The sequence below is a fragment of the Gadus chalcogrammus genome, chromosome 18 (assembly GCF_026213295.1).
Source record: "Gadus chalcogrammus isolate NIFS_2021 chromosome 18, NIFS_Gcha_1.0, whole genome shotgun sequence".
NCBI classification, from domain to species: Eukaryota; Metazoa; Chordata; class Actinopteri; order Gadiformes; family Gadidae; genus Gadus; species Gadus chalcogrammus.
This window is the reverse complement of record NC_079429.1, coordinates 8,680,309-8,691,591: the sequence shown is the minus strand read 5'-3', so window position 1 is coordinate 8,691,591 and position 11,283 is coordinate 8,680,309. Positions and strand designations below refer to the sequence as shown.

At 42.3% G+C, this 11,283-nt stretch overlaps 1 protein-coding gene across 1 annotated transcript; it reads left to right on the top strand.

Annotated features, from left to right (window-relative positions):
- The first annotated feature begins 765 nt into the window (after positions 1 to 765).
- On the top strand, positions 766 to 10,181 carry anxa11b (annexin A11b). Its single transcript, XM_056577133.1, has 15 exons — positions 766 to 872; positions 1,958 to 2,398; positions 2,638 to 2,675; positions 4,428 to 4,568; positions 4,823 to 4,910; positions 5,137 to 5,231; positions 5,345 to 5,458; positions 5,717 to 5,807; positions 6,478 to 6,557; positions 6,886 to 6,942; positions 7,064 to 7,157; positions 7,402 to 7,497; positions 7,941 to 7,999; positions 8,288 to 8,410; positions 8,904 to 10,181. Exons 2-15 carry the CDS (start codon positions 1,975 to 1,977, stop codon positions 8,961 to 8,963), a joined length of 1,560 nt encoding a protein of 519 aa, XP_056433108.1. The 5' UTR covers positions 766 to 872; positions 1,958 to 1,974; the 3' UTR covers positions 8,964 to 10,181.
- The last annotated feature ends 1,102 nt before the right edge of the window (positions 10,182 to 11,283 follow it).

Sequence of the window (11,283 nt, the reverse complement as noted above, 5' to 3'; positions counted from 1 at the left end):
TGTGTGTGTGTGTGTGTGTGTGTGTGTGTGTGTGTGTGTGTGTGTGTGCGTGCTCAACCAGTGTTACCTCCCTTTTTTCGAAAGGCACTTTTGTCGAAAAATCACAATAAAAAGTCTAGTCCTAGACCTGAGAAATGTGTTTATGTAGTGTTATGTATGTGTAATGTATATGTAGATTAGATGCATTAATTAATATAATTGCAAGCAACTATGACGGGGTCATACAGGATGGTGAGTAGGGTGGTGGAAATCACCTAATGAATACAATTATATAATGTAGTAAGCAGTATTTGATTCAAATTATGTTTTCGAGCCATCTAATTGGCAAAAAAAAAATTGTCAATAACTAGAGTGAATTTGGTGTTACAGCATTCACACAAATAAAGCCTAAGAAAAACAATAGTTGAGCGCTGTTTGCAGCACTCACCTAATGATTAATAACGAATACAATAGGGTTCGTACGGATTTCGTAGGACACCTTAATATATGGCACTTTAATAATTGTGGGGTCGGTAAATCCACTGACGTCCAATTGTCTCACGAATACCCAAGGCTGACATCTAGGGGTCATAATGAAAACCTGCGTGGGTGTATATATTTTTTATATTTGTCGTTCTGGCTTATATAAAGTAACTTGACCCAATGAAAAACATTTGTATGATAAGTTTATAATTATTTATTTTTTAATAAATGTGTTAATTATATGTCCGTCATCACCAGCTCACTGAGAGTCTTATGAATAACTACAACTCAGGAGCCGAGGGGCCAAACTTCATATGATTCAAAGGCAGAGAATGCAGGTCCCGCCCACAGGATAGTCGACAGCTCGGCAGAGATCGTTGTTGCCTCTTCCTGTATTGGGTGTGGAAAAAGTAAGTCGAGCTGTTGGTTTTTACATTGGCCGTTAGATACACATTTTATTGCGGATTGTCCCGAAATCTACCCACTCGACGCGCTGATTCGTGTAAAATAAGAATTGTTGTCTTGGGACATTTTGTGGTCATAATGCATGTTTTGGTCAGGCGATGTGTAACGATACTTCTTTAAATGATGCGCAACCGAGGTGTCTTTATTTAAATTATCCGAAGTTGCAGTGATATACTTGATACCATTGGTACTCAAAAGACGGGGGCCAATGGGTCGTACATTTTTTCAAAAGTGCGACCATTGGCCACGAAGCTATAATGCTACCCTGGTCTGACGTCAGCCCTTGTTTGCTAAACAACCGTTCTGGTGCAGGGCGAGTGCTGTCCCCCCGCCCGGCTAGATGTAGTCCCGCTGACCATACTAGTAGTTATGTCGTGCTAGCAGCAACCATTTGCTATGGTGGCTTGCATATGGGTGATGATGATCTCAGTGGCATTACCTACAAGCCAAAAGTAAGGGATCGAACGAGGACGAGATTGCATCTTCACCTCATATGATGAGGGGAAGCAGGCGTTAGAAGGACTGATTGGCCTTGGGCAAGCAGTCAAATTCTCCCCCAATGCAAATGTTATTTCAGGTCGGGTATGCAGTATGGCATGCTGCAAATAAAGATATAAGCCTTTCCGAATTTACCAGGCTCAGGCTGCCTCTTGTAATATATCTGAATGGATTGTATAAAAACAACAACATGGTATTGGTATTATTCTATTATTTAAGGAAACCTCGAGTCGGAGGAAGTTTACTATTCTGAAATCAGACCAGAAACATAGATGGAAATAGCAAATTGGTCTTCTGGTGATGACAAGGTCCTTAAGTGGCCTCATAAAATACCAGGGAGTGTTTACTCTACTTTGAAAACCATCGGCTGTCGTCTGACAATGATTCACCACTGGGGCCAACGGGCACTATGTCTTGAGGATTCCGTTCAAACTCAAAATAATAATAAGACCACGGCTCCCTTTACAAAGAGTATTTTGTATAAATATATACACCTCGGCACTTTTCACTTCACTATTTTTCTCCCCATCAGAACCAAGAGAACAGAATATGAGCTATCCAGGATACCCGCCACAGGCCGGAGGCTACCCCCCACAGGCCGGGGGCTACCCTCAACAACCAGGGGCCTACCCTCCCCAAGCAGGCGGCTACCCTCCCCAGGCAGGGGGCTACCCTCCCCAAGCCGGGGGGTACCCTCCCCAGGCAGGAGGCTACCCTCCCCAGGCAGGCGGCTACCCGCAGCAGGCTGGAGGATCGTACCCTCCTCAAGCTGGGGGCTACCCGGCCGGCGCCGGCGGCTTCCCTCCCCAGGCCGGTGGCTTCCCTCCCCAGGCCGGTGGCTTCCCTCCCCAGGCCGGGGGCTACCCCGCCCAGGGCGGGGGCTACCCTGCCCAGGCTGGAGGTTTCCCAGGGCAGGCCGGGGGCTACCAACCCCAGGCTGGGGCAGGAGGTTACCCTTCCATGCCCCCAGCAGGTGAGGCTACATGCCATTACTGGCTCTTTTCAAAGGTGTTCCATTAAAGACCATTCCTTATGTTTTCCTACTAGTGTATTTGATGCTTGTCGTGCTAGCAGTCTTCGTAGTAATGGCCGTTAAAGGTGAACATAGTCTTTATGTACTGTACGTTAGTTGACTTTGGGGCTGGCCGCCGGACCCACCCGTTCTTAAAGCATGCATTTGTTTGAGATGTGTCATTGATATCCATTTTCTAGGTGGAGGTTGGGGTGGTGCACCCGCCGGCTACGGAATGGTATGTAACCTAACTTATACTCCTTCTCACACCCTTTCTCACACCCTTTATCTCACCCTACACACCTGTTGCTAAGTATAGCCCCCTGACGTATGGAAGCAGTGGCTGTGTCCTTCTCTCCTTGGGGTGTAGCTATGGAGTAGAGATGGGGATATTGGATTTCTGTCGCATTAATTGATTCTAGGTCAATGTCTTGACACGTTTCAATTGTTATTATTTTGTATCGCTTGCTGCATTATTATTATTTTTATTTTTTGTATTTACACTTTATTCAACCAGGAGAAGTCTCATTGAGATTAAAAATGTATTTTACAAGAGAGTCCTGGACAAGACAGGCAGCAGCACAGTTCCACAGATACAGTCAGAACTTCATCAAACAAAGCATGTACGGACAGAAGAGCCAGCTTCAACATCATAAAGAAAGGATTTAAACCTGTTTATAGAAACCAGTTTCTTAAGTTTTAGCGCATTTTGCAGCTGGTTCCATGAAAAAGGAGCAGCATAACTAAATGCCCTTTTGCCCAGTTCAGTACGGACTCGAGGCACAGTCAGTAAAAACTAGTCCTCAGAGCGGAGCTGATAAGCTCCTGTGTTTTTCTGAATTACATACTTCTGCAGGTATGTAGGAAGAACACAGAGGATAGTCTTATAAATTAGGATATGCCAATGATGGAGTCTGCGGGTGGACAGGGCAAACCATCCAACTCGAGCATACAAAGAGCAGTGGTGCGTGAGGGTTTTAAAATAAAAAATAAAAAAATAAAAAAGTCCTACCTATCATTCGCTGCCACTGAAAAAAATAAAATAAATTCCCTACCTACCAATGATCTCAACTGACAACCAACAGGAACCAAACTTTTTTTCTGGCCTAACAAATCTCAGTGCTCAGTGATAGACAGTGTCCAAAGACTGTAGGCATTTTGAAGATTATGAATTACTCCTTTTGGGACAGTCTCACAAATCAGACTGTAGATCAATTTCTAAAGTCTGATTGCAGAGGAGCTCAAATCTTGGTGAATTTTCTTTCAGTTCAAATTGGTTTCGACCAATAAGTTTGCTGGAGGCTGAGATCTGAAAGCACGTAATTGGGGAACACAAACTCAGCCAGCAGTAGTAAACTAATTAAGCTTCTGTAAAAGCCATTCTAACACTGTGTAGAATGGCCACTGTTGTAATACACTCATAAACCCCCCCCTTCTGAAAGCTCCCCTTGCACAAGGTAGTTTGTCTTTGGTAATAAAAAAAAAAAAAAAGGAAACGCGGTCAAACCAAGCTACTTCCAGCTTTTGGTTTCCTGTCCGGGCCCTGTGCCTTCTCCCCCAGAAGCTATGCATGCAAAATAAGAATGAATTCATTCACAATCAACTACATCTCATTTCACAAGCACCTTAAAAACATCCTGAATTTACCTCAGCTGCTATTCTTATTTCTCTGTATTTTTTTTTTTTTTTTGTATATTTTATCTTTTATTTGTTATACAGTACATATATTTCTTCTTTTCTTATAGATTTACAATTTGTTGTTGTGAATCGCACCGCATTTAAATTAGTTGTACCATGTGCGATGACAATAAAGAGATTCTGATTCTAATGCCCAATCCCATTTCTACCCCTTCCCCTTCCCCTTACCCCTTCAAAACAAGGGGTAAGGGGTAGAAATGGGATTGGGCCTCATTCTGCTACGGGGTTAGGGTTAGGGCAGGCCTACTGTGGTGATAATAAAGATCTCTACTCTGCTCTAATCTACTTCTAGCCAGCAGGGGGCCAGCAGGGCTACCCCCAGGGTCCTGCCCCGGGCCAGCCCATGCCAAATTACCCCGGTGCCCCCGGTGGAGGCAACCCCCCCATGCCTGGGTACGGCTCAGCCCCTTCTTCCGGCCCCGTGCCCATTGCTGTAAGTATCCCCATGCTTTATCAATGGGCTGTCATGGATGTTATAATAGTAATATCATAGTAATGACAAAAGAAAAAAAAATCTAGACTGAGTTGAAACTCAATATATTTACAAAACAAGATTTGCAAAAAAAACAACGGCCAAACTTTCCCTGACAGTCTTCAAGGGGTTTCATAGTGATCGTATTGTGTTTGCGATTTTCTCCTCCTCCAGTGCTGAATGTGTGTCGCATTGCGGTGTTTTGTCTGGTTTAGAAGGGGTTCCGGGGTACCATTAAAGACTTCCCCAGCGCCGACCCTCTGAGGGACGTCGAAGTCCTTCGCAAAGCCATGAAGGGATTCGGTCAGTTGACGGCAATTCAATCTTTTATGTTGACATTACACTCGAAGCAATACGTATTCAGGCTGTTTTATCTTATTCAACCATTATGTAACCTTTCATTTATATTTTAACCAGGAAAGTCATTTAAGAACAGTTACTCATTCATTCCAACCAATCTTGGTAAATGGTTGCGTTTCAATAATCATGTCGGAACAAATGATTGTCTTCATTTCAACATTTTGAACAGGCACAAACGAGTCAGCGATTATTGAACTCCTGGGAAACCGCTCTATGAGGCAGAGAGTTCCCCTGGTAGCCGCCTACAAAACGACCTACGGAAAGGTAGGTCCTCACCAACACACGGTTGAGACACACCGGCCCATTTTACACGTGACAAAATCCATATCTGTGGTGACTTTGGATCCACCGTCTTGGTGTTGTGCGTCTCCCTTTAGGATTTATTCAAGGACCTGAAGTCTGAGCTCACTGGAAACTTTGAAAACCTGGTGATCGCCACGCTGATGAAACCCTCGGTCTTCGACGCGGCTGAACTCAGAGAAGCCATTAAGGTTGGAACAGTTGACTTGTTTCAACAACGACAACAAAATGTCGCACCGAATGTCGTTTCCTTTTTCCTCGAGCAAACCACACAGTGTGACTCATAATAACACAGGGATAAGGAAAATTTTAGATAGATGAGTAGCTTTCTCCATGAATAATGGTAGGTTCAGGGAACAGGGAATACAGAGGGATGGGTTTCCATGGTCTGTGTTGGCTCAAGGGTAGGCGTGTCCTACTTTAGTCATTTGCCTTCACTTTCCATACAGGGCGCAGGCACGGATGAAGCCTGCCTCATTGAGATCCTTTCCTCTCGCACCAATGCAGAGATTGGCGAAATCAACCAGGTCTACAAAGCTGGTGAGTTTTATTTCTGGGTTTCTATTCAGGTTCGCATGGCTTCGAGATTATCCTTTTTTCCTTTGCACTGCTGAGGGATGTGAAATAGTGTCAAGAGGTAGTTTCAGGTGACATTGATTTACTCCGATAATACAAATAAGATCAACATTGTAACTTAATGAAGTTGCCTTTATATAACTTTACTAAAATTTCAGACATTTGTGAAGCATCACTTTTTACGCAACCTTTTATTAGGTTATACAAGTCTTGATTCATAGTTTTATAAAAAGTTTAACCACGGCCTGTTTCCCCATAGTTACTGGTGTACCCCATACCGGAGTATACCAGTAAGAAATATTCTAAAAAGCGCCAATGCATTTTCACGTCATATCCGTTGGAGCTTCTACTATGGAATGTGATATTGATGCAAGAGACAAAACAATGGCCTAGTTTCTACAAACAGCCTTGTGGTTTATTAATGACATTGTTTATCATGTCTACAGTTTTTTGGTTTGGAAAGAGACGATTATCGTAGTAATGAACAGCAACGGATCTGCTATAAACCTTTTGGTTCGTAAATCGAGCCTCTGATTGCGTTGGGTTGAAGACACAAGCCTGGCGTTTTGTGACCCTGTGGGAAATCAGCCTGTTTGATCGTGTTGTGCCCATGCAACGCTTTTTTACCTTGCAGAGTACGGAAAGTCTCTGGAGGACGCCATCAGCAACGATACCTCAGGGCACTTCCGCAGGCTGCTGGTGTCTCTCTGTCAGGTAGCTGCTCCACACTGCGCTCTTCCACAGGGCTCCATCCTGAAGCCCCATCAACACGGGCCAGAGCCTCGCAGACAATAATATCCATGTGATCAGCTTGGAAGAAACACACGCTCATCGTATGCTAAAGTTACCCCTGAGCAAATAGACTGACGTTAAATGTCAAAGTTAAATGTAAAAGGTTGAAGGAGAAAGGAGAAATACATTTTCATGTAGGAATTGAGATAAACGATGTAAATTGTTTGATACTTTGATACTCCTTTGCTCAAATGTTACTCTGTCATTGTACTTGTGTGTGATGTGATTTTTATTTCCTTTTCTCTTTCAGGGAAATCGTGACGAGAGGGAAAATGTGGACGTTGCTCTGGCCAAGCAGGATGCTCAGGTAAACATCTGGCACACATCAAGACAGCAACACCAATGTTTTAATTATTCGGTTTTCCACAGTTTGTTATGAAGACTTAGTTAGTTTTATATATATTTTTCTGTTTGTGTGCGTCTTGCAGAAATTGCATGCCGCTGGAGAGAATAAAGTGGGAACTGATGAGTCTCAGTTCAACGCTATCCTGTGTGCCCGCAGCGTTCCTCACCTCAGAACAGGTGTGTGTGTGTGTGTGTGTGTGTGTGTGTGTCCATGCTTTTGTGATACATAGCGTCAAAACTCTCCTCACTCAAGCATTTTTCCTTTGCACATAGTTGCAAAGGAAAGGCTGTACAGTAGAGTCTTTAGTAGTTTGTATGGTTGACTATCAGCCCGAAAGGGCCTCGGTTTGAACCCCAATGTCCGTTTGGGCAGCAGCAGGTTGGACTCAGATAAGTAACTGCCTCCTTGTTCTTCTGACAGTGTTCCACGAGTACCAGCAGATGTGTGGCCGAGACATCGTGAAGAGCATCTGCAGAGAAATGTCCGGGAACGTGGAGTCAGGCATGGTGGCTGTTGGTAAGTGGTTTTGTTTTTCATTCTCAGTCAAAGTCTTTCGTTGGACTTTGTGTCTGACTTATGCTTACTTAATAGTCTGCACAAGTCATTGTATTTATTTATTGTACGGATTACGATCACAGTTTGAAATTCATGCAGTGTAAACAATATAGAGGATACCACCTAAATGAATTGGTTATCAGGAGATCGTATAGTAAAATATGGCAGCGGGACAGTATGTAGAATTTAGTGTCATGTAGTGTAGTATGAAGAGTTAAATGCCTCAGTTTAAGGAAACGAAAAAACAACCATTCTTAATTCCAAGGTTACCAATTAGAAAGTCCTGCCGAATAATATATTCCATTTCTGCCCATTCCGTTCCACTACATGCCACTCAATTCTAAACACTGCACCTTTTTAATCTAAACAGTTTTGATCACTAACCAACTGTTTCCTCTGTCCAGTGAAATGCATCCGGAACACCCCAGCCTACTTTGCAGAGAGGCTTCATAAGGCCATGCAGGTAAAGCATGGTTCATTCCCTTTTTGTGTGTCAAAAGCGGTTCTCAAAAGTGTGTGTTTACGACAAACCAACAAAACTTGTCGGTTTGTTTGTTATCGTGTCAGAGATTGCTGGGCAAAAACACTCTGAAAGATGTTTGATGTGAAATGCGTTTTAAAACTGTTTTCGTGTTGTAGTATGACCCCAGTTACAGAGGACTTATGCCTTTTGAATGTCATTTTTTAATCTCATCTTTGAATGTCACCTTTTGAAAATCTGGTCCACAACAATACCATGTTTGAACCACAGGGAGCCGGCACCAAGGATCGAACCCTCATCCGCATCATGGTGTCACGCTCAGAGAAGGACATGCTGGACATCAGACAGGAGTACTTGAAGAACTACCAGAAATCCCTGTACACTCACATCTCCGTAAGTCAAAAGTGCATTAACATGGCTTTGATAATGTGTAATTAAAGGTGCTTTAGGCAGGAATTCATTATTTGAGTGTAATGCGTTCCAAATGACATAGCCATCTGTCGGCTAATAAGGAGTGAAATCCACTGTGTGAAGGAATTTCTCGAGTTGACTCTGCTTGCCTCTGTACAAGTCAGCATTTTAGACCTCTCCTGGCTCATTTCAGACCAGTCAGGGCATCTTTGCCCTGATTGGTCCGGGGAATCCATCTTGCCTGGCAATCACAGGCCTAGAGAATCACAGGTTCGGGAAATGCAACACTTTTCAATGGCGGAGAAACATAGGGAAGGAGGGATTGTTTTGGGGAGTTTTTAGGTTCAAAATCGACCCTTCTGCTCATACAATCCCCAAACCTACAGCACCTTTCATATATATATGAATGAATGTTTTCAACATTGGTTGTTGTGAAATTGTGTGCATTGTGCTGATCTACAACTGTTTCTCTCAGGGCGATACCTCTGGGGATTACCAGAAGCTACTGCTGAAGTTGTGCGGCGGAAGTGACTAAAAAGGAAAGGTGCTTTGCCAATACTAGTGACACTGTAGATGTCCTCAAAGTAACCAATAACCATGTCATGGGAAATCATAATTCATACTGAGTCCCAATTGCATGCAGCCAATTTATTGTGTCATTAAAATACCACTTTATGAAGCTTCTTCTTTTAGGTTTTTATTTTTCCTAGTGCATTTCACCATGTAGGTGTAGAGAAATGTTAATTACATATAACTAAATGTCATACTAACATTTCTTTTTGATGTTAGGTTGTCTGATTTGTTGCCAGTTTTTTTAATCTAATTTGATGTGGGTCATCAATCATAGTATCCACCTGAAAGTAATAAATTGCATGGTTTATCATTTTTATTTTGTTTATTTTAATTACTTTAGAATCATTGGATGTCAAAAGGAATTGACACTATGGTATGGTAAACATGAAATATTTACTTTAGTGGTGCATCCTTTTTTTAAATCCACTATAGACAATGAAGAAAAAGTCATCAATCATAATTGCTTTCCAATCATGGTAATCAGGGAAATACTGAGAAATAATCTTGCACTCCAAAAATAACCTGCTTTATCTATAAAACAAAGACCTCTATGCAAATCAACCCTGAACATAATAACATAAAATGTTAATGAATGCTTACAATTTATCTTTCTATTTTCATTATATCAATTTCATGAAGCTACTTACACATGTGGCCTTGCTGTAAAGCTGAACCCAAAGCTTTAAATAATGTTTTTTAAACCATTCATACCTGCTTGTAACAGAAAATGTATTGTATATTCCTAACATGTTGTCTATCAATCATTCTATGGGTGTATTCGAATACACCCAAGTGTCATCGTGCCATTGTAATAATTGTTTTAGTCCTGTGATTGCAACGTTGTTTTTTTGACATGGTTGCTGTCTGTTGTATCGCCAGCAGAGGGCTCTTGGTTCCCTTGAGGTAACATTCACTGTGTAGCCCACTTGTCATTTAACCACCAGCCACATTTTTGTTTTGTCATTTTAAATTCATATACTTACAATATGTTGCCAACTATACTTTAAAATCGACTTACAAATGTTTAGATTATACATAGCTATGTATCTTAAATGTAGGCCTACCATTTTAAGATTATATCTCCACGTGGGCCATATACACATGTATTACAAAGCCACATTTTGCAAAATGAATAAAATACATTATGAGTCAGGACTTTCCGTGTGCACTGGTGGATTGTGTGAGTCTGCATAAAAAAAATCTGAACGATTAATCCATTGCTGGCGAACAAACCAACAATGGGCTATTTGCATTTCAAAGCCGCTCCTCGCTCCGCCACCTTAGCTATATATTATGCATGGTATGAAATGCTCGGCCTAGAGTAGCTTCAGAGCTCCTCCGGTGCCAACAGAAGGTAACGAGTGTGAGTTCTTATGTCCCTCCGTCTTACAAGTGGAAAATTGTCAGGTTTCTCATGTGCAGTGAAATTAAATGGTATTGCACACAATAGTTATTTCCCACAACTGCTAGGCTATCAATAGTTTTCCAAAGTAGGAGACACTGGAACGTCCAAATCTCTTTGAGTGTCTTTTCGGCATCGGCCCCCAGAGGTTGTGTGGGTTATTTGGTTTGGCTGATCTGGCAGCACCGTCAGTCTCTTGGCTGTTCTGAGTCTCATTTTATATCCATTGCACTCTGGGTCTCTGATGTATGGACATAGAATGTAGAAGCACAAATGGCCCAAGAACAAAGCAGAATTAATATTTGATGTTTGTGGTTTGTATTTGCCCTGCGGTAGCTGCATCTGCTTCCTGTGATATCTTGTGGGGAAATGTGACCATATGGAGAAAAAGCACTTTTCATGGGATGATTATAAACACAGGGAATAACATAGCAACAACAAAAAAAAGACTGGCCTCAGCCCATATTTTGTTAATTGCCTTTTGGTAATAGTCTGTTTGACTCTTGAGACAAAGAGAGGGGGGCTCAGTATTTGCAGTTGTTCATCCCAGCTGTCCGTGATGTGTACACAGGAGCCGTGCCAATCAATAATATCCCTGTGCGTCATCAGTAGAGCTGCTCAGATGAGCAGTCAAGGTCACACTGTAATAAGCGGTAGACCTCACGCTTCCTCTCTCTCCTACATTTCTCCTCATCTTATCACGCTTGCTCTCTCTCTCTCCACTCTTCTTTCTCATACAATTATCTTCATCGTCTCTCTATCTTGCACTCTCTCTCTCCCCCCTCTTCTTTCTCATACAATTCTCTTCATCGTCTCTCTATCTTGCACTCTCTCTCTCCCCCTCTTCTTTCTCATACAATTCTCTTCATCGTTTCTCTAT

Bases quoted from the DNA above. Each gene is read 5' to 3' on its own strand.
- anxa11b (XM_056577133.1), top strand. From the start codon at position 1,975: ATGAGCTATCCAGGATACCCGCCACAGGCCGGAGGCTACCCCCCACAG. The intron at 2,399-2,637 runs GTGAGGCTACAT...TCCATTTTCTAG, and splicing joins CCCTTCCATGCCCCCAGCAG to GTGGAGGTTGGGGTGGTGCA. The intron at 4,911-5,136 runs GTCAGTTGACGG...CATTTTGAACAG, and splicing joins CAAAGCCATGAAGGGATTCG to GCACAAACGAGTCAGCGATT.